This window comes from Anomaloglossus baeobatrachus, chromosome 5 (assembly GCF_048569485.1).
Source record: "Anomaloglossus baeobatrachus isolate aAnoBae1 chromosome 5, aAnoBae1.hap1, whole genome shotgun sequence".
NCBI classification, from domain to species: domain Eukaryota; kingdom Metazoa; phylum Chordata; class Amphibia; order Anura; family Aromobatidae; genus Anomaloglossus; species Anomaloglossus baeobatrachus.
In genome coordinates this window covers 554,455,267-554,479,370 of record NC_134357.1, presented here as the reverse complement: position 1 = coordinate 554,479,370, position 24,104 = coordinate 554,455,267, and the positions used below count along the sequence as shown (strand labels likewise).

Here is a 24,104-nt window from a genome sequence, read left to right as displayed (position 1 = left end):
ATCAGCTGATGCATCAGTAGAAAAAAAAAATACACACTTCTGTGCAGACTCCCATCCGATCACTGCAGGACCCGTCGGTAATCAGCTGATTTGGTCACCTGACAGCATCAGCTGATAGTTTAAGCCGGCCGGGCGGTAAAAAGCCGGCCTCACCGCTGAACTTATACGATCAGCTGATGCCGTCAGGTGACCGCATAAGCTGATCACCGCCAGGTCCTGCAGCCATCGGACGTGTCCCGGGAGTCTGCAGACAGGTGAATATGATATATTTTTCTCTACTTTTCACTTTTGATTTCGCAGCTGCTTCCACCTTCTGTCTGGACATGGCGCCGGACGGGAGGTGGAAGCAGGGGTGGCGGTACCGGGAGGATCCACTCTTCTGTGTTTAACAACACAAGGAATCCTCTTCCTGTACACGTGATTGTACTACCAACCCCTTGCATTTATAGCTGCGTTTATAGTCATAGAAACGCTTAGGGTAAGTTCACACACTGCGTTTTTTTTACGCTGCATTTTTGTGCATTTTTTCACACAAAAAACACACAAAATGCAGCATCTTAAAAAACGCATCAAAAAATGCGTGTTTTGCGGATTTGGCTGCGTTTTGCTGCGTTTTTGCTCACTGCATTTTTATGCGTTTTTAAAGATTGTTGAAAAAAAAAAGGTCTGATGTCATATCCTTCTTCAATATGTTCTTCATTCTCCACTAGTGTATGCAGGAAAGCAGACAGCCGCAGAACTACAAGGCTCAGCATGCTCTATCCAGGAATGTATGCTGAAGGGAGAGGCAGGGAGAGCAGAACTACAAGCCTCAGCATACTTCATCCACTAGTGAAGGAAGATATTCCAGCAACTTGAGTCCAAACAGGAAATTCTTTAAAACGTTGATTCTTTATTATTTACATATTAAAAAGTCCATGTTGGGGTGAAACAAACCCAAGACAGAGAGGACGCGTTTCAAACACTTGGTTCTTAGTCAATCTCTAAAGCATGTGTTCACAGGACTTGTTTAAAAAGGAGGGAGTAAAGACCCAAACATGTGTTTAATCAAATGGAAAGAGCTTTTCACTAAAGCATTAACCCTGTGAGGGGAACATTTTTTATGCAGGTATTCACACATGGTAACATAGAAGTGAATGTCAGACAAAAAAAAAACAAAAAACCAACAGCATTAGTAAGCAAACAGTATTTCATTTCTTTTATTCAAACCTGTGGGAGTTCTGGTACCCATTAGAAAAATCCACTTAATTTCCCTCTGAAAAAGAATATCCTTTAAATTTCCTCCTCTCTTAGGAAGTTTTACTTTCTCAATAGCACAAACTTTCATGCCATCAAAACTACCGGCATGTATATCACGAAAGTGCTGGGAGGCACTAGACAACTTCCTAGATGTAACATTATTCACATCATAGATGTGTTCGGATATTCTTTTTCTTAGCGAGCATGAAGTGCTGCCAATATACTGCAGTTGGCACATCGTGCAAGAAATCAAATAAACCACATGGTCTGAACCACAGTTAATCATAGAAGTAATTTGGTACATTTTTTTATCAGCATATGAAGAAAAATTTTTTGCATTCAACATATAATGAAAAAGTCCACATTTCTTGTGTCCACACTTGTATGATCCTGTGGTAGGTAACCAATTACGGGCAGTTTTTACATCCTCAATAGAATCGCATCTGCTAGTGTGATCACTTGGTGATAGGATGGAACTTAAAGTCGTGTTTCTCTTGGAAACAAACTTCACTCCATCCCTTAATATATGATGTAAAGTGTCATCTGTAGACAAAATTGGAAGATATTTTTTTCATGATCAAACGAAAATAAATTTTTTGGATATGTCACTCCATGGAAATATTGATAGTGGCAAAATTGACTGTAGTTTATATCGTAAACTCATATCAGGCAATTCTCTACTACATGCTAAAAGTTGTCACCCCAAGCATGTGGTGGAGAATATCCCCACAGGTGAATATATACGTGCAAAGAGGTGCTGCAGCAGTCAGGAAAGTTTTGAGGCAGAGTGTAGTAGTATTGATAGGAGGTTCTTGGCCAGAGGGTATAATTTTCAAAATCTTCAGAGGGCAAAAATCAAAGCGAATACTAAAAACAGATCCCAATATCTTGAAATGAACAATAAGGATAAAAATAAAGGTAACCTTCAGAACAAATTACCGGTAGTTTTTTCTACAAAATACAGCAGCAACTACTATGATGTGATCAGAATTGTTAAGAAATATCTTCCAATTTTGTCTACAGATGACACTTTACATCATATATTAAGGGATGGAGTGAAGTTTGTTTCCAAGAGAAACACGACTTTAAGTTCCATCCTATCACCAAGTGATCACACTAGCAGATGCGATTCTATTGAGGATGTAAAAACTGCCCGTAATTGGTTACCTACCACAGGATCATACAAGTGTGGACACAAGAAATGTGGACTTTGTCATTATATGTTGAATGCAAAAAATTTTTCTTCATATGCTGATAAAAAAACGTACCAAATTACTTCTATGATTAACTGTGGTTCAGACCATGTGGTTTATTTGATTTCTTGCACGATGTGCCAACTGCAGTATATTGGCAGCACTTCATGCTCGCTAAGAAAAAGAATATCCGAACACATCTATGATGTGAATAATGTTACATCTAGGAAGTTGTCTAGTGCCTACCAGCACTTTCGTGATATACATGCCGGTAGTTTTGATGGCATGAAAGTTTGTGCTATTGAGAAAGTAAAACTTCCTAAGAGAGGAGGAAATTTAAAGGATATTCTTTTTCAGAGGGAAATTAAGTGGATTTTTCTAATGGGTACCAGAACTCGCACAGGTTTGAATAAAAGAAATGAAATACTGTTTGCTTACTAATGCTGTTGGTTTTTGTTTTTTTTTTTTTTTTTTTTTTGTCTGACATTCACTTCTATGTTACCATGTGTGAATACCTGCATAAAAAATGTTCCCCTCACAGGGTTAATGCTTTAGTGAAAAGCTCTTTCCATTTGATTAAACACATGTTTGGGTCTTTACTCCCTCCTTTTTAAACAAGTCCTGTGAACACATGCTTTAGAGATTGACTAAGAACCAAGTGTTTGAAACGCGTCCTCTCTGTCTTGGGTTTGTTTCACCCCAACATGGACTTTTTAATATGTAAATAATAAAGAATCAACGTTTTAAAGAATTTCCTGTTTGGACTGAAGTTGCTGGAATATCTTCCTTCATCATTACCAAAGAATTGCCGACTTTTTTCCTTGCACGGTCCACAGGTCTCGGTCTCCTATCAAGCAGGTGAGCTGGGTAAAACCTTCATTCCTTTTTCATCCACTAGTGTGTGGAGGAGAGAAGACAGTAGCTGCAGAACTACAAGGCTCAGCATACTCAATCCAGGACTGTATGCAGGAGTTTTTTGCCCCCCAAATAAATGACGTGGGCTTCGCCATATTTTTGTATGCTAGTCAGGTACAGCAGGCAGCTACGTGCTGCCCCCAACCCCCAGCTGTCTATTTGTACCCGGTTGGGAACCAAAAATATAGGGAAGCCCTTTTTTTTTTTTTAAATTATTTCACGACTTTCATGAAATAATTAAAAAAAAAAATGATGTGGGCTTCACCGAATTTTTGTCTCCAGTCGGTACAACTAGGCAGCTGGGGATTGGAATCTGCAGCGCAGGGTGTCCAAGCTTTCTTTGCACCCCTGCTGCGAATTGCAGCCTGCAGCCACCTCAGAAAATGGCGCTTTCATAGAAGCGCCATCTTCTGGCCCTGTTTCCAACCCTCCAGCTGCCCTGGTGACGGGTGGCTCACTGGGTAATAATGGGGTTAGGGCTAGCTGTATATTATCAACTGGCTCTAAGCCTGAATTTCATGGTGACACTCCAATATTAGACATGGCCACCATGAATTTCTAGTATAGAGGAAAAAAAACACAACACAAACATTTTTTTTATTAGAAATAAAATACAATTAGTGACTCCATCTTTATTGATATAAAGAACCCCCCTCCGCAGTAATCCTGGGTCAAGTGTCCCGCGCTGTCCAATCCGAATCCAATATCATCTGATCGGTTTGCTGGAAGGCATACCGATCAGATGATGTGTGAGGTTCAAGGGCCTGAATCACATGACATATCAGCTGATTGTATAAACGGCTTTTATACAATCACCTGATGCATAAGTGCAAAAAAACCCCAAAAACTACCTGTCATGATTGACTCCTGGCTCAGCTGGAGCTGAGCCTTTTTTTTAGTTTCACTTCTGATGCAGGTCACGTTAGGTGTTAATCCTTTCTGCCTCGTTCTGGAGGTCAGGCTGCTTTATTAGGGCACTGTTTCTCTTGGACTTCGCCAGTGATATTTCTGGCTCTGCTGTGTTCTGCTCTTGAGTGACCTGTTGTCTGCCCTGCCCCCTCCTGACCTCCGTGTTCACCTGACCTGGTAACCTCCTCTGTTGTCTGTTTCCATCAGTGTCTCTCCCGCTGTCTCCCTGTTCTTTCCTTATCTGTTTACCTTAATTCTGTCTTGTCTTCCCATTGCCCCTCGCTGCTAGGCTCTGATTTCCCGGCTACTGACTATTTGCTTCCCTCTGACTACGTTTAGACTTTGCCCTTGTGTACTTACAAGACCTCATGTTGTGACACGGCTTTCTGACGATTCTACTGCCATCTGGTGGGCTTGACTAGTATTACCTCTGCTAGGGAATTCCCTGCTCATACGTTTCCTCCACTTTTACGCCCCCTAGTGGTTTACCAGCTAACTACCTTCTCAGATAGTTTCAGGAATCCTCTCAGTCCCACATTACTGCGCTGTACTGCTATTGTACATCTTAGAGTACAGCGTGACACTACCCACTTCTGTGCAGACTCCCGTCTGATCGCTGCAGGACCCGGCGGTAATCATCTGATGAAGTCTCCTGACGGCATCAGCTGATAGTTTAGCCGGCCTCACCGCTGCACTTATACTGTCAGCTGATTCCGTCAGGTAACTGCATCAGCTGATCATCGCCAGGTCCTGCAGCCATCGGACGTATCAAGGGAGTCTGCACACAGCCGGAGCAGGGGTGGTGGTACCGGGAAGAAGAGCTGGGAGCGGACATGTACCGGGAGTCTGCAGACAGGTGAATATGATATTTTTTTTTTCTACTGTTCACTTTTGATTTCGCAGCTGCTTCCACCTTCTGTCTGGACATGGCGCCGGATGGGAGGTGGAAGCAGGGGTGGCGGTACCGGGAGGATCCACTCTTCTGTGTTTAACAACACAAGGAATCCTCTTCCTGTACATGTGATTGTACTACCCACCCCTTGCATTTATAGCTGCGTTTATAGTCATAGAAACGCTTAGGGTAAGTTCACACACTGCGTTTTTTTGACGCTGCATTTTTGTGCATTTTTTCCCACAAAAAAACACACAAAATGCAGCATCTTAAAAAACGCATCAAAAAATGCGTTTTTTGCGGATTTGGCTGCGTTTTGCTGCGTTTTTGCTCACTGCATTTTTATGCGTTTTTAAAGATTGTTGAAAAAAAAAAGGTCTGATGTCATATCCTTCTTCAATATGTTCTTCATTCTCCACTAGTGTATGCAGGAAAGCAGACAGCCGCAGAACTACAAGGCTCAGCATGCTCTATCCAGGAATGTATGCTGAAGGGAGAGGCAGGGAGAGCAGAACTACAAGCCTCAGCATACTTCATCCACTAGTGTGTGGAGGAGAGAAGACAGTAGCTGCAGAACTACAAGGCTCAGCATACTCAATCCAGGACTGTATGCAGGAGTTTTTTGCCCCCCAAATAAATGACGTGGGCTTCGCCATATTTTTGTATGCTAGCCAGGTACAGCAGGCAGCTACGTGCTGCCCCCAACCCCCAGCTGTCTATTTGTACCCGGTTGGGAACCAAAAATATAGGGAAGCCCTTTTTTTTTTTTTAAATTATTTCACGACTTTCATGAAATAATTAAAAAAAAAATGACGTGGGCTTCACCGAATTTTTGTCTCCAGTCGGTACAACTAGGCAGCTGGGGATTGGAATCTGCAGCGCAGGGTGTCCAAGCTTTCTTTGCACCCCTGCTGCGAATTGCAGCCTGCAGCCATCTCAGAAAATGGCGCTTTCATAGAAGCGCCATCTTCTGGCGCTGTTTCCAACCCTCCAGCTGCCCTGGTGACGGGTGGCTCACTGGCTAATAATGGGGTTAGGGCTAGCTGTATATTATCAACTGGCTCTAAGCCTGAATTTCATGGTGACACTCCAATATTAGACATGGCCACCATGAATTTCTAGTATAGAGGAAAAAAAACACAACACATTTTTTTTATTAGAAATAAAATACAATTAGTGACTCCATCTTTATTGATATAAAGAACCCCCCTCCGCAGTAATCCTGGGTCAAGTGTCCCGCGCTGTCCAATCCGAATCCAATATCATCTGATCGGTTTGCTGGAAGGCATACCGATCAGATGATGTGTGAGGTTCAAGGGCCTGAATCACATGACATATCAGCTGATTGTATAAACGGCTTTTATACAATCACCTGATGCATAAGTGCAAAAAACCCCCAAAAACTACCTGTCATGATTGACTCCTGGCTCAGCTGGAGCTGAGCCTTTTTTTTAGTTTCACTTCTGATGCAGGTCACGTTAGGTGTTAATCCTTTCTGCCTCGTTCTGGAGGTCAGGCTGCTTTATTAGGGCACTGTTTCTCTTGGACTTCGCCAGTGATATTTCTGGCTCTGCTGTGTTCTGCTCTTGAGTGACCTGTTGTCTGCCCTGCCCCCTCCTGACCTCCATGTTCACCTGACCTGGTAACCTCCTCTGTTGTCTGTTTCCATCAGTGTCTCTCCCGCTGTCTCCCTGTTCTTTCCTTATCTGTTTACCTTAATTCTGTCTTGTCTTCCCATTGCCCCTCGCTGCTAGGCTCTGATTTCCCGGCTACTGACTATTTGCTTCCCTCTGACTACGTTTAGACTTTGCCCTTGTGTACTTACAAGACCTCATGTTGTGACACGGCTTTCTGACGATTCTACTGCCATCTGGTGGGCTTGACTAGTATTACCTCTGCTAGGGAATTCCCTGCTCATACGTTTCCTCCACTTTTACGCCCCCTAGTGGTTTACCAGCTAACTACCTTCTCAGATAGTTTCAGGAATCCTCTCAGTCCCACATTACTGCGCTGTACTGCTATTGTACATCTTAGAGTACAGCGTGACACTACCCACTTCTGTGCAGACTCCCGTCTGATCGCTGCAGGACCCGGCGGTAATCATCTGATGAAGTCTCCTGACGGCATCAGCTGATAGTTTAGCCGGCCTCACCGCTGCACTTATACTGTCAGCTGATTCCGTCAGGTAACTGCATCAGCTGATCATCGCCAGGTCCTGCAGCCATCGGACGTATCAAGGGAGTCTGCACACAGCCGGAGCAGGGGTGGTGGTACCGGGAAGAAGAGCTGGGAGCGGACATGTACCGGGAGTCTGCAGACAGGTGAATATGATATTTTTTTTTTCTACTGTTCACTTTTGATTTCGCAGCTGCTTCCACCTCCTGTCTGGACATGGCGCCGCACGGGAGCGGACATGGTGCCGGACAGGAGGTGGAAGCAGGGGTGGCGGTACCGGGAGGGTCCAATATTCTGTGTTTACCAACACAAGGAATCCTCTTCCTGTACACGTGATTGTACTACCCACTCCTTGCGTTTATAGCTGTATTTATAGTCATAGAAACACTTAGGGTCCCGTCACACATAGCGATGCACGAACGATCCGACCTGGCAGGGATCGTTAGTGCGTCGCTACATGGTCGCTGGTGAGCTGTCAATCAGGCAGATCACCATAGCGACCAGAGACCCGTGTAACGACGCTATGCTTGGTAACCAGGGTACACATAGCGTTACTAAGCAAAGCGCTTTGCTTGGATACCCGATATGTACCCTGGATACCAGCATACCGCAGGCTGCCAGCGCTGGCTCCCTGCACACGTAGCTGTAAAAAGCTACAGTTACACTTTTGGTGATCGAACCATTATTGAATATAACCTCGTACTCTCGAACGTTAAGCAAATCGTTCGAGTTCATCGAACGACACGAACATCGCTCAATTCGAACAACGCTCATCTCTAGTTTTCTGTGCTGGCAGATATCCCAGATGCTGTCAGGCAATGGAGGCTGATGGATGTGGAGCGCTGTCGGCTGCCCCAGATGCTGTGTGGTTGTAGGGCTAGAGGTGGACCGTTCAGTGCCCAGTGCAGGATAACGTCACGGGTGTCGTGTCAAAAGAACGCTCGGGGTGAGAGTTGATAACTCACTGCCATAAGGTGAGATCTCCGCAACCCTGTGAACGGAGAGCCTCCAGCCCCTACTGGAAGTTAGCAGCACGAGCTGATCTGCATCTGCCGCCGGCGGGGGTGATTGTGTAGTAGATAATAAAGAGTCAGTAAGATCGCTGCAACACTAACCATTCACTCCTGGAGGAGGTATAACATGGAATAAGGAATAAGAAAAATTATGGTTAACAGTGCGCAACCGATCTAAAATACCGACAGAGGACTGGACAAAGTGACAGTAAAAGTTTAAGTTTAATATTAAAAATTATAGCTATATAAACACTAGGGATTATTGGGATGACCTGTCCCCTTCCTCAGGTGTCTTCAGAATAGACAATTCATGGACCTATATATACCATAATACACACAAAGAGTTAATTGAGTGATGGACAAATTAACAAATTGACAATTATCAAATTAACATACAGGCATACAGGATTAAAAATAGCAAGTAGAAAACAATTTATGAAATAATGAATAATGCAAATAATATCAAGGTTATAAAAGATATAAAAAGTATATAAAATTAATAGGATGCTACATGTGTCAAATATCAGAGAACTAATGTGTTAAAACCAGCAATTCATAGTCAATGCGGACATAACGGATAAAATATACCGGATAAAACATGGAAATATATGAAAATATATAAATAAGTGGTTTTTATAATTTAATGCACTATGGCATATTTAGTACACTGATTTAGTTTATACGCATCTTAATATATTAATTTTATGTACCGTATATTTAATTATATGTATACATGTGTATTTATATTCCATATTGTATTACCATGTATTCCTGTATTCATATTACCTCCACCCTATATGTTAGGGCATAGTTGAATGGAGATTTTACTGTACCAGGAATGTTGGCATATTAACCGTATGTTTAATATATTTTTTGGGTTATTTGATATCTTCTGTACTGACATTGAGGCCTTCAGGATACAGAGTGGCCATCTTAAAAATCCAGTAACTCTGAATCGCTCAGAATTAGAGTCTGGAATTTGTTCCAGAATGATGACCTTCAGGCCTACAGGGTTTTACCATGCTCCATGAGATAGAGTTTGGATACACTATTGTGACGCCCTGACAAAATCAGGGTGTCACAGAAGACTAAGTATAATATAGGAGAAACTCCAGCTTACCAAATAGTTCTGTGCAACAGGGCTAGGCGTGCTCGTGATCCTTGAGGTGGCCAGGCTGTAGTCAGTCATGATTGAAAAAAGGTTGGATCCAGCATCAAAATGCATGGTTTAAAAAGATTCCACTTTATTGAAAAATAAGTATAAAAATATACAAGAGACGTATATGTTAGCAGAGGGATGGGGAAAAGTGCATGAAACACCTTACGTGTTTCGGACGGTGAATTTAAAAGTAGTCCTTAGTCACAGAAGACTGCATCCATCTTCCAGATGCAGAATTCCCTCCTCCTTGGCCCTCCATCACAACCCACACACAGGTACACACACCAGCCATGAAAGCCTAGTCACCCCCCCCACAAGGACAATAGGGACACACCAGAGGTCGGGGCCAGGCAGATGGTGACGCCCACCTAGGGGTTATGAGGTGTCAGGGGAGGGAACAAGATAGTTGAGTTCAGACAGAGGAAGTGAGAGCAGTGAAGTGGTAGTCGGGGGTTGTAGCTCCCGGACTACCGGACTAGCTGAGCTAACTAGGTGGCAGATGCCAGAGCAGGGCCACAGGCGATGAAGATCCGGTCGCGGGAGACCTTATGTGGACCAGGGCAGGGTTGTAGCCCGCTGGTGCCGACAGCAGGAATCCGGTCCAGAGGCCGTGCACAGTCGGGGTACCTGGACCCTAGGGCGAGGACCTCTTCATGCACCTTCCAATTGACCAGCCGGGGACAAGATTCCAAGTCTTGTCCCACTAGCAGCCCAGATAGAGCGATACGGAAGCCCAACGCGGGGAATAGGGCGTCTGCAAGTGCCTGCAAAAATCCCAAGGGTCACATCTCGTGGGCCACAGCTCCCACAGCAAAGATACCCGGAGTGTACTTTTCCCGTTTTATGCAGGACTAGTCAACACACAAGACAACACAGAAGTGCAGGAGGAAGGGCCTCTGTTCTGTCTTGGGACCCGAGCACACCCCTCCGGAGGCTACCGGTATCCGGCACTTGGTTTACTATTTGGACTCTGTGTGACTTTATTCAAACAGTGAGTACACCGGTACCATCCGGTTCAGCCCTGCAGGCTGCACCCCAGCACCCTACTCCACCGACAGCTGGGCCCCGGGACTACACCACCCCTACCCGTGGAGGGGATACTGTCGCGGGCGGGGAGGAGGGTGTCGGCACACTACGCTCACCCCTTTCTGCTCGGGTCCGGCAGCTGCTCAGTGGTGGCTCGAGCTGTGGGCCGGATCCCGGGGTTTCTCGAGCGACACTCCTCGCCCGTGAGTGAAAAGGGGTTTGTGGTTGGGTGTGGGGATTGTTATAGTTCGTGACGCCACCCACGGTTGTGGTGATTTCACCACCGCTGCTCTGTACGGGGCTCCCGGGGATGGTGATGCGGAGCAGCCAGGTGTTGTGTTGCCCCTCCGTGGGTAGGGCTTGGTGATCCCGGGGCCCGGTGATGGAGAAGTAGGTGCAGGGCCTGATGGGCGCAGGGACGCGGGGGCAGCGCTGTGCCTTGCGGCACTGTGGTACTCACTCAGCCTGAGACGTGGACACAGTTTGTACGGTAAACCAAACGGCTGGTAGGACGGTCCCACAGACGGCTGCACCTGCACTCCCGGTAGGTGACGGTGATGTCCCTCTTCCTTGCACCTATGTTTGACTTGTGGTAGCGGTGGATTCCCTCCGGTTACCCGCTCCCCGACTACAATCTGGGCCGGAGGAGCTCTACACTTTGCCCGCAGGCGCTGGCCCTGAGAAACTGGTGCCGTGGCGGTGGCGGTGTCTCTCTGCTTCAGGTTGGGCTGTTGCCTTCAATCGGGACTTGGTTGTTGGGGGATCTGCGTCCCCGTCACTGACGGATTCGGCAAATTTGGCGACTCCTAGCCTTGCCGGGGTCCGAGAGGCCCCTGCCCTGGTGCTGACTGTCCTTCGGAACACTGCTGCAGACCACCGGGCACACAGCCAACGGGGTCCTTCCAGGAACTTCCAAACAGTCCCCCTCCAGACAGTCACCGCCGTCGCTGACCTTGCTGATCTGGCCCTACACAAAGCTGGACCCTTCAGGCTTTCTTTCTCTTCTGTCACTTCACTTGCTTTCCTCCTTTTCCACTTTTCTACTTTCACTCTCACTTTGCTGTTTACTTTCGCCCTGTCTAGACTACTCCTCCACTCCTTACACTTCCTCCTCCCTGACTAGACTGCCTGGTTTTCCCGCCTCCAGAGTCGTGAGCTCCTCGGTGGGCGGAGCCAACCGCCTGGCCCACCCCCTGGTGTGCATCATCAGACTCCTGGAGGAAGGCAACAAGGATTTCTGGTTAGCTGTGGTGTTCCTACCTGGGATGTGGGGTGTGGTGGTGTGCGACCTGTGTCCCCTGGCTTGCCCAGGGCGACACATTCCCCCTTAGCAAAATGCAGACCGTCCGCGGGCTGCCGTCCTACACCGGTTTTATTTTTCTGAAAAAGGGGGGTAACAAGGTTAAGAAAACATGAATAACATTTTTAATAACTCTTCCCAAAACGGGAGGCACATTTACTTTTAACGTTACAAACGGTTTACGGTTACGGTTTCCGCTCTCTCCCACCCAAGCAACCTGGCCCTGATGCTGCCCCTAAAACCCAGGCAGCACCCCTTGACCCACAGTCCAGCACAAGTTACCCGAGCGGGATCTGTCCTTCCCCTCCAGAGGGTAGCCACCGGTTCCTTTGGTGGCTGGGCCCCAAACTGCTCTGCTCAGGGCCCTCCCTCCAACCTGCCTCTCCGGAGGCGGCATAGCGGAAACGGTAACGGTAACCAACATATTTACAAGCCACTTAACGTTTGTGGTGCCCTGCAAGTTCACGGGCTTGTCCATGGATAGTTCCCATGCCAAATAAACTTTAAACGGTCCCCACGGGGACAACGGTGCCGGCTCCAGCCGGTTCAATCACAAGCAAATCAGGTGAAACTTCGGTAATTTTCATTTTCCTTATCATTCTTTCCAAAACTTTCAAACAAACTTAACTCAGTGGTGGTCCCAACGGGGACGGTGCAACGGGCATCCGCTGCCCTACTCCGGTCCTTCTGCTGCTTCATCCGAGGGAGGGGGTGCAGAGCTCACCCTGCTCTCATTGCTGCCCCTGAGCTTCACATCCAGGGCAAACCACCCCCTCTCTCCGCAGTGTCGGGTATACCGCACCATGTCCCCCGGCATGAGGTTACGGCCAGGATGCTCCTCGGGCAGATGGGCATTCACATCCCGCCGGGCTACAAACACTTCGGCCTCCAGGCCCGGTTCATATATAAATCCATAGCCCCGGCGGACATCAAACCGCCTCACCTGCCCTTCATACAACGGGCCCCGGACACGGAAGGTCGCCTGCCGAAGATTTTCCTTCTCCCGAATGGCTCGGGCCACCAGCTCGGCTTTCCTTCTTTCCCTCTCCGCGATCTCCAGGCCCAGCTTGGTCGGCTCCCTATCCCAATATGGCACTGCTGCCAGCGCCGGCGCACGGGTCGGGCCCCGCGGGACATCCAGAACGTTACCCACTGTCAGGAAGGTGGGTGGCGTATCCCGCGGTGTCATGGCCTTGGGCGCTGCCTTGCAGCAACAACCCGGCGCCACCTCAGCCGAGGTGTGGGGGATGGGCATAGGGGCTTTCCGCTGCTGGGCCTTCGGCTCGGAGCGGGCCATCAGCTCCGGCTCGGGAAACTGCTCGGGGACTGTTTCTGGCACAATCTTCGGGGCCTTCCATGGCAACACCTCCGGTTTGCTACGGGCTCCGGCTACAGGTCGGTCCGCTGGGGCGGACGGGCTGGGTATCGCTACCGATTGTGGTGGTAGCGGGCCTAGTGGCGGGGTCACAGCCCCCGAGACGGGTGGCGAGGGAGGCAACGGGGGGAGAGGGCTTGGACCGGGTCCCTCAGCCGCAGCGACCGGTCCCTCCGGGATATAGGGGCGTGGGTCACTCACCCTCCCTTCCTCCGCTTCCTCCTCACGTCTCCGCACGGTGGCTATAACGTCCGCCATGTCGGTCTCCCACTCCTCCAAGAGGAGCTGCATTTTGACCTGCAGCCTTAGATGGAGCTGCGCGGTCCGGATTTCCACCCACGCTGCGGTTCCCGGTGCGGGGGCCACGGTGTTTCGGGACGGCATCCACATGGTGTCTTTCTCTCTTTCTTCCAGGAACGGGATGTTTGCAGGGTCCTGGCGTCCCTGCTTTTATAGCCGCAGCTACATGCGTCCAGCCGCCATCGCGTCCCCCTTAGCTCTTTCCGGCCCCTCCTCTCTCGGGGCGGGGTTTTGGCCTTCGCGCCTCTACTGCTCGAGAAGACGCTCGAGCAGGAACTTTTCGCGCCAAAGATGGCGGCTTCTGAAATTTTTCTGCCGGATACCTCCGGCGGTAACAAGGCGCACCTCTACCAAACGGCAGAGCGGTAAGATCCTGTTCGTGACGCCAAGTTGTCGCGGGCGGGGAGGAGGGTGTCGGCACACTACGCTCACCCCTTTCTGCTCGGGTCCGGCAGCTGCTCAGTGGTGGCTCGAGCTGTGGGCCGGATCCCGGGGTTTCTCGAGCGACACTCCTCGCCCGTGAGTGAAAAGGGGTTTGTGGTTGGGTGTGGGGATTGTTATAGTTCGTGACGCCACCCACGGTTGTGGTGATTTCACCACCGCTGCTCTGTACGGGGCTCCCGGGGATGGTGATGCGGAGCAGCCAGGTGTTGTGTTGCCCCTCCGTGGGTAGGGCTTGGTGATCCCGGGGCCCGGTGATGGAGAAATAGGTGCAGGGCCTGATGGGCGCAGGGACGCGGGGGCAGCGCTGTGCCTTGCGGCACTGTGGTACTCACTCAGCCTGAGACGTGGACACAGTTTGTACGGTAAACCAAACGGCTGGTAGGACGGTCCCACAGACGGCTGCACCTGCACTCCCGGTAGGTGACGGTAATGTCCCTCTTCCTTGCACCTATGTTTGACTTGTGGTAGCGGTGGATTCCCTCCGGTTACCCGCTCCCCGACTACAATCTGGGCCGGAGGAGCTCTACACTTTGCCCGCAGGCGCTGGCCCTGAGAAACTGGTGCCGTGGCGGTGGCGGTGTCTCTCTGCTTCAGGTTGGGCTGTTGCCTTCAATCGGGACTTGGTTGTTGGGGGATCTGCGTCCCCGTCACTGACTGATTCGGCAAATTTGGCGACTCCTAGCCTTGCCGGGGTCCGAGAGGCCCCTGCCCTGGTGCTGACTGTCCTTCGGAACACTGCTCCAGACCACCGGGCACACAGCCAACGGGGTCCTTCCAGGAACTTCCAAACGGTCCCCCTCCAGACAGTCACCGCCGTCGCTGACCTTGCTGATCTGGCCCTACACAAAGCTGGACCCTTCAGGCTTTCTTTCTCTTCTGTCACTTCACTTGCTTTCCTCCTTTTCCACTTTTCTACTTTCACTCTCACTTTGCTGTTTACTTTCGCCCTGTCTAGACTACTCCTCCACTCCTTCCACTTCCTCCTCCCTGACTAGACTGCCTGGTTTTCCCGCCTCCAGAGTTGTGAGCTCCTCGGTGGGCAGAGCCAACCGCCTGGCCCACCCCCTGGTGTGCATCATCAGACTCCTGGAGGAAGGCAACAAGGATTTTTGGTTACCTGTGGTGTTCCTACCTGGGATGTGGGGTGTGGTGGTGTGCGACCTGTGTCCCCTGGCTTGCCCAGGGCGACACAATACCATCCTGCTGCCCCGCTCCATCAGCCCCGGGCACCCCATACCAAGGCAGCGGCGGTGTCACCAACCATCACCGCAACCCACGGGTGGCGTCACTGACACAAACTCTCCCCTGTAAATACCCTCTTATTTAGTTGTGAGGACAGACGGCTGCACGAGCCCGGTCCGGCTGCCACTCGAGCCACAGCAACGATCCCAGATCCGAGTGTCCCGAGCAGCCCCTGCCGTGGTCTGTACCCCGTCCGCAACAACTTACTTGGCGTCACGAACAGGATACTTTCCCCATCCACTAACCTGGGTGAAGTGTGCCTTTCCTGGACTGTTAACTAGAGATGAGCGATGTTCGAATCGAACTGTTCGCCAATTTCAAATTCGAGTAATTTTGGGCTGTGTTCGAGTCGTTCGACGAACTCGAACGATTTGCTTCATGTTCGACCACTCGAGTTACCGTTCGATAACGGTTCGATCACCAAAAGCGTAGCTATTTACTAGCTGGCTTTTCACTGTAATACTGTCAGTCACTGTTACTAATGATATTTTTAAAAGTAAGAGTATAGTGTGCAGTGGGAACGGGGTTTAGATCAGTGCTGCTGAGTGCTGAAAGAATGGCGATCGACATTTTTATTTTTCCTAACCGCGTGTACAGTGGGGCGGGCCAGGCTGTCAGCCAATCACAGACACACACACAGCAAAGTGGATTTTTGCCAAACAAGCAAGGGCATGTGTCAAGGGCTATGCATGTCACATGTCCTTGCCCTATAAGACCCGGCCATTTTCCCCATCGCCGCTATTATCTCTCTTCTGCGGGTGTGTGACAGTCACTGCTCCCGCTGCTCCTGCTGCTGTGTGCGCTATAGACTTTTATACAGTGCAATCTACACATCGGTTTGAAATTGGCGAACAGGGATTAGGGACTACTTGTAATTTCAGCCCTTTTCAGGGCTTCATTAGAGCAGTTCATAGCCATTTTTGCTAGGCAGGTCTGTGCCAGCGCTGTGCATGGGTTTATCATAGCGTCTGTCTAAATCAGCTCCGGCAGTTCCTTGGGGCATAGTTTCATTGTTTGAGATAGTCAGTGAGGGTTCCTCTGTTGACAAGAAAGCTATACCACCTCTGCATTCTACACCAACTCTCCATTTTTGCTACGCAATTTTAAACTGCAGGTAGTCCAGCCAATCTGTGAGAAAGGTGCAGGCATAGATATAATGTTGCCATCATCCAAAGGTGGTGCTCTCGATGTCTGAGAGAGCTCAACACCAGCAGCTGTTTCCACTTCCAAAACAACTGACGACCTGCCAATCACACTGCCTGTTGTGGGTAAAGGGTTGGAAGATCTGCGTCCAAAAGCCTGTGTGACTGCTGTCCCCACAGTCACAGAGGATGAAGAGCACGCATATGCACTTGATGGGGCAGACGGTGGTTACCCCGTCCCGCTAGGTGCATTGTAGCATAGTGACCTTCCCACTGCGACTAATGCTTCATTTAAAGTCGTGTACAGGGTGGGCTCTCCAGTATACAGCAAAACCACGCACCAGGAAAAGGACTCTAGGCAGTTGGGTTGATAAATTATTGTTTAACTGTACCAAAACAAACAATAACAACCATGCATAAAAGTGAAAGAATAGAACAATCTATTCACAAGTTCAAAAGCCTACACCCCTATGCTGCGACACTCGTAATGGCGATTTATACCCCCTTCTCACCAACCTTTGTCTAAGCAAGGGACTGTCTAAACAGTTGCCTACTACATGGTAATCTCTCTGCATAGCAGGAGTAATTGTGTGCACGTGTGTGTGTGTGTGTGTGTGTGTGTGCGAACATGACCTACCAGTGGCACAGCACAAGAGCTTACAACTTATCTATCTAAACATAGACAAAACCAATTACCCCCCATGAATACCCTTGTTTGCTGAAGCCTCACAGATAAGGCAGATGATAAAAGTGGTAAGGCAACCACACAGCTCAGCAACACAGTCCGGGAAATCTTGTAAAGCAACAGTCAATGCAAACATGTGTTACTGTCCCTCTAGGATTTTGACTGTAACTGACAAACTGATAGAGCAGATGCAGCAAGTCTTATTGTCTATATAGTCGGCCTAAGCAGAACAGATATGTGTTTTTTTACCAAAACAAAGTGTTGCGTGCACGCAGTCCTGGCTGGGCCCAGCCTACCGTACCCGGGTACTGTGGTGTTCATAAATACAAACTTGACGATCCTCTCACGGTAAACAGTATGGCCAGCAACTGAAGAATGGCAGTCTCCAGCACAGGATGCTGCTCACAGGCGTTTACGATCATCCTCACCAAACTCCAACACGAGTCTCCTCACAATCCACCTAAGTGTTTCTGCGGCGACTCCTTTCTATTACGCACACCTATTGCTTTTACTTCAGTTCACATACAGCACCTCCTCTGGTCTCCAAGTCCATAGCCGAAGACCGTTTTGCTATTGCTATAGTGACCAAACAGTCAAAGGCAGATTCAAAACAGCAGCCCCCCGTGGGTGTTCAGCAACAATGCATACAATGAATGTCAAATAAGCATCTTGCATTCACAGTGGATAAAGGTCATCAATACACCCTCACCCTATCACTTCATATCCATGTGACCGTTCATGGACGAAGTACTCAAAGTAGTGAGTTTTTGGCCTCTACTTACAGATTGGTGACAAATCTTACAGATGACATGAGTTGGGTGATCCTTTGCGATGTGAAAAAAGGCCCAGGCTAGGCAAAGCTTACAGCTCATGCGACCTGCAGAGCCACCACGACTTCTGCTCAGAGGCAAAATTGTGGCTGACGATTCAGTTGTTGACGTGATTCCAGTGCTTCGTCTCTGTCCAGGAAGACACAACCTAACCTCGTCGTCATTAGCATTAATTAGTCATTAGTGGGGTCTCCAACCTCATCATCACCCTGTGTGTTTTCACTCCCCTCGTCATGACTCTTCAGAGCCAACCTCTTTCTGCCCTGACCGAATAGTAAAGTTGTCGTTCCAATCAGGTGTCTGAGTCTCATCAGCATGTTCCCCATTGTCTCCACCAAGAGGAGTTACAGTTTGGGAATGAGGGTCTACATTATGCTCAGAACCTTCTTCATCTGGGCCTGGATCCGACTCACAAAGCTTCTGGGCATCAGTGCAGATCATTTCCTTGTCTGGACGCACAGCAGCTTTGAAGCAGACCTCTGATTCCCAGGCTATAGTGTGACTAATGAATATACAATACCAAAAAACACGGACGATCCCGTGCCATATTCGCAATATGTATAAAGCCATATACAGAATATTACAAGAAAAGAAAAAGAAATTCTGTACGACTTAATTGCAAAAAGATTAAATTTTATTAATACAGTAGCATAATAGCAGTAGAAAAATATATGTTAAAATTGCAGAGACAAATGGTGAGTGCCAGCAGATGGCGCCCTCACCTCACAGTAGGCACACAGGAGCACACTGTAAATAGAACAGTACACCCACGGATAAAAAAGCCAGATAGTCCAAAGCTAGGGTGCGCTAAAAGTCAAACAGTGCCCTGTTGTAATTGTTCAAAGCACACTGAGATCAATTGTACATGTAAACACTAACAAAGTGCAGAGTGCAAACCTGACATACCTATATGTGAAATGAGAGCCCAGATCCCCGACCTATAGGTTTCGGTGTTAATCCTTCTTCCGAGGGTGGTGTCTAGTTAAAAAATGCCGTCCTTATAAATGGTAAATACCCAATCACATCCATGTCAGTCTAGACCAATCAGATCTCACAATATATAGTACCCCTCCATGGTAGGATACAAGATCCACTAACATTGGGAAATGGCCCGAGGTGCAGATAATAACCACGCCCTATTCAGTGACGCCGCACCGGAAGTACAATGACGTGGGTGTCGCATCACTGCCATGGAGGTATAGGCATCACGTAACTCATAGGGGTGTGACTATAGCCCCCACGTGTAACTACATATCCAGAAACCATAGCGCACTGCCGGTGTTCAGTGACGCCACACCGGAAATACAATGACGTGGGGCGTCGCATCACTACCATGGGGGCGTCCACATCACGTGACTCATGGGGGTGTGACCATAGCACCCACGTGCCACCACACACCCAGAAGCCGTGACGCGGACGCCTCTGTTTACATGGGCGTCATGACAACTAGATCAATAGCACCGTGCGCCCACGTGTCGATTACGTCACAGCCCATATCATGGATCCGCCTATTAAGATATATGTAATTCAGCAGGGGGCGGCTGGAAGGAGTGACCATACACTGACGGAACCTAATGAATCATGCAAAAACACATCATGCAGTCGCAGTTAACCACTACGGCGCACAAGCGCACGCCCGAGAAGCACCGCGCCACCGCGGGCGCATCCAGGCCACAACCACGGGGACAAAGTCACCATAGGAGTGGGCAAAACAGACGCGCCCGCGGCGGCGCCGAGCAACCCAGGTGAACGCATGCGCGCACCGGTACTGCGAGAGATGTGGTGAAAGAGGGAGATCAAGTGAAAATACGGCCATACATAATTGTATACATACAGGGGAAAAAAACACCCACTTATTTTACCATATGTGTATGCGCGCACTCCCATAGCAACAAGATAAATAGTATATAGAGCATGAATTAGTCCATAACAAATTGCGTCCATATATGGTGCAAAGGTTCCGTACGGTTTTCGCAAAGATCCAGTGGACAATAGGCCTCTCAAATTCCATATGTAGGTGGTACAGGAGGTCAAGACACGACATGGATATGAGGACAGAACTAAAGAATGAGAGAAATAAAAACAAGTAAAATTAAGACCAATTTGGAGCAGAGCATAGGGAACACAGGATATAATTATAAGCATTACCATAACCCCACAGCCAGAGGCCAAAATGGCTGCTATCTAAAAGATTTTTTATAGGAAGGGCACAAAGCTTAAGCATTCATTTAGCCCATCAGGCTACAAAGTTTTCAAGGTCCATATCCACTCCGTTTCGCGTTGTGCTAGGAGTCGGCTAATATTGCCACCTCGAACCCCTGTTATTATCTGATCTATCCCTCGTACATTCAATGAGGTGCGGTTACAATGATGGTATTTTTTAAAATGCCTAGGTATTGTTTTAAGGCCCTCGATGTCCACCTCATCTATGGCGGCCTGAATGTCACGAACGTGCTCTCTCACACGGACCTTCAAGGCCCATGTGGTCAGGCCGACATAGATGAGCGGACATGGGCAACTCGCATAATAAACCACAGCCTTAGAGAGGCAGTTGACTTTTCTCTTGATTGAGAAAACTTTTCCATCAGAAGAGGTAAAATCAGTCGCTGTTTCAATGTTGGGGCATGCCATACACGAACAGCAGGGTGAGCAGCCAAATCTAGACCTCAGGGGGAGAGAGGAGGAGGACAAAAAAGGAAGGACAATTTTATCCTATTTATCATAGTGGCTAGATGTCAGTATGTCTTTCAAATTTCTAGCCTTGCGAACTGTGATTGATGGTCTATCAGGCAAGTAGTTCCGCAGAATGGGATCAATAGTGAGAATAGACCAGAATCGGGACATAACATCCACCATCCGACCCCACTATGAGTGGTATTGGGTGATCATTCTAACATCATTAGAGGTCTTCCTCGTTTGACCACCGAATAGCAACTCTACACGTGGGGAATTCCTAGCTCTATTGTAAGCCTTTTTGATGGACCTGTTACTATATCCGAGGTCGCGGAATCTTTGCTTGAGCTCAAGAGCTCTGAGTTCAAATGCAGAGTCCGAGGAGCAGATCCGCCGCAACCAGAGGAACTGCCCCACGGGGACTGCTCGTACAACGTGGGCGGTGTGAGCTGAAGTGGCATACAACACCGAGGCAGAATTGTGGCTGAGGATTCAGTTGTTGACGTGATTCCAGTGCTTCGTCTGTGTCCAGGAAGACACAACCTAACCTCGTCATCAGTAGCATCCTCCTCCACCTCCTCTGCTGACCTCATCGACTGGCTTACTGTGGGTTGACAGTAAGTGGGGTCTCCAACCTCATTATCACCCTGTGTATTTTCACTCCCCTCGTCATGACTCTTCAGAGCCAACCTCTTCCTGCCCTGACCGAATAGTAAAGTTGTCGTTCCAATCAGGTATCTGAGTCTCATCAGCATGTTCCCCATTGTCTCCACCAAGAGGAGTTACAGTTTGGGAATGAGGGTTTACATTATGCTCAGAACCTTCTTCATCTGGGCCTGGATCCGACTCACAAAGCTTCTGGGCATCAGTGCAGATCATTTCCTTGTCTGGACTCACAGCAGCTTTGGAGCAGACCTCTGATTCCCAGGCTATAGTGTGACTAAACAGCTCTGCAGACTCAACCATCTCTGTTACCCCATACTCAGCAGGGCGGGTGGAGACTTGAGAGCTTGTAGGAAGCAAGTGCAATTGGGGTGACACCACAGAGGACTCGAATATTTGGGATATTGAAGTTGAGGTGGAGAGGAGGCCACTTGATGGAGCACTTGAGATCCATTCAAGCACCTGCAGTTTTGGTGCCTCATCTACATTTGGTAGCGATGGTCGTGTCCGTAACAAAATCAGATTATCCACGGGAAGAAGTAGACATTATATTTTGGCAGGAAGATGGTGTTACAAATCAGTGCCGCCATAGCCGCAAGCAGCCTGCTGTGGTTCCAGTTGCGCACAGGCGTCGGTTGCCATTTTTTGCCGTACCTCGGGTCCTCCAGCTGGCTGCTTCCTCCTTCACGTCAAAATATGGAGAGGTGGCTAGTGCGCATGCATGTGCCGATTTACCCCAGCCACAGCCTAAGTCCAGTGTTTCGCCTAGTGAGCATGCTCAGCCTGACTGTGCCATTCCTGAGGCTAAGTCCTCAGTTCGGGCTACTGATCATGCTCCCACACGTAGTGCGAAAAGCCTCTTTGCACAGGTACTTGGACTTCGGTCTGTGTCTAAGTCCTGTGTTGTGCCTACTGAGCATGCTCAGGCTGAGTCTGATTTCTGAGGCTAAGTTGGTTGTTCAGGCTACTGAGCATGCTCAGGCACTTAGTGCATCAGAGGCTAGGTCCGGTAAGGACCTCACTGGCCATGTCCGTGAGGTGGCAGGCCCAGATAGGCCACAGGGCATTGGTGTCCTGATGATGTGGCCACTCCGGACTGGCTCGCAGAGGCCCACTCCTATGACTTGCCACCTCATCATTGTTCGTCAGACGATGACTGGTGAGGTATTTGGGGCGTGCCTGCCATGAGGTCATCAGTGAAGTGGCGGTTCAGGATAGTCCGCTGGTTATGTCAATGATGACGTGGCACTCTGCTCCTGGAGGTGCATTGTGGTCCTCCCTGGGTTGGGGCGGACCCAGGTTATAAAAGGGGCTGGAGACAACATGGAGGTGCGCAGTCTTCTATTATGCTCAGACAGAGCACACCTCCATGTGTTGAACCCATTGCGGCTTTAGTACAGAGGTAGGCAGGGATAGGGCGTCGGTGCAGGACGCCACAACACTTGGTAACGCAGCATGGTTACGGCCAGCTCCTGTCCTACCAGTCCTGCTAGTGCAGCCCAGTGGCATTAACTGGGCTGCTGCTGCGCCTGCTGTCTACAGGTGTGCCCCCTACGCACTCGGACAGCGTACCCCAAGGCCCCTGTGTTGTTAACAGGGAGTTCCTGGGCTGGGTGTGTGGACCCTGTTACGCTAACAGGGTTCACAGTCTCCTGAACCGAGTGTCGTCTAACTCGGGTCAGGCTCCGATTAGTTTCAGAGCCACCCAGCTCTGTATCCTCCGCCTAACCTTCGGGTTGCTAGCATCTCCTTTTCCATCTGGTAGCACAGTGGACCCCGACTGGCGATTGGGATATATACCACCTTATCATAATCTGCCAGTCCCCCAGTAACAGATGGTGTTTCATCAGCAGATGTTACTGTTGCTTTACCACCAACGCCATGGACACAAACTTTTTTCCCTTCCCAACACGCCTGTTCCCCTTTCCACCAGCATCTGGCCTTTTTTAGCTCATTTTGTATATGACCAAATTTGCAACTCTGCACGGACACCCTACTCAACGCCGTCTCAACACAGCAGCCAGCCCTCGGTCCCTCAGATGTGGACAAGTAAAAGACCATTTCTTCCTAGCCATGACAAAGCTGTGAGATTCATTATGTGCACCACTGGTGTTTAGTGGAAAAGCTGATCTAAGATTGTGTAACAGCTTCTGCTGATACTCCTACATACTTGCGTCCCTTTCTATGGCAGAAATTATTTTGCCAAATTTGGCCACAGACACGACTTAAGTGGCATCAATTTTCCCACAGTTGCAAACTTAAAATTGTTATTTTCATGGAGCACATTCAAAAATCCACAAGCCTTTAGTCTCCCCAGGATGACACAGGGGTAGAAAAGTCCTTGCGGATCCATGACTTGTTCATCTGTCACATTGTCACTGGACAGACGCGTGCACTTATCTTTCAGCACAACCCCAGCAGCACTGAAGACACATTCCGATAGAACGCTGGCTGCGGGACATGACAAGATCTCCAAGGCGTAGGTGGCGAGCTCAGGCCATTTTTCCTGATTGGAAGCCCAAAATGAGCAAGGCTCCAGTTGCAGAGTCATGGCATCGATATTCACTTGGAGATACTTCTGTATGATCCTCTCCAGGCGTTGACTATGTGTCAGACTTCTTGTGTATTGTGGCCTTGCAAAGGATGTTCTAAAAATTTCATGAAAAACGGTTCCAAAAAATTGCTGTTACCACCAGATACGGTGTACTGCTGGTACGGTTTCAGTGATGACTCCACAGTCCCATGGTTGGCAAGTTAGAAATGTGAGATTCACTCTGTGCAGCATTGGTGTTTAGTGGAAAAGCCGCTCTAACATTGCGTAGCAGCTTCTGCTGATACTCCTGCATACGTGCGTCCCTTACTATGGCAGGACTTATTTCGCCAAATTTTGTCTTGTACCGGGGATCTAAGGGGTACTTTGCACGCTGCG

The 24,104-nt window shown here is 48.8% G+C and overlaps 1 protein-coding gene across 1 annotated transcript in view; it reads right to left on the bottom strand.

Moving 5' to 3' along the window:
• LOC142312985 (uncharacterized) overlaps nt 1–24,104 on the bottom strand; it is a 140,146-nt gene that overhangs the window by 23,574 nt on the left and 92,468 nt on the right. Inside the window, 1 exon segment of the mRNA XM_075351974.1 lies at nt 1,304–1,782. Within this exon segment, the coding sequence (XP_075208089.1) occupies nt 1,304–1,782 (479 nt within the window).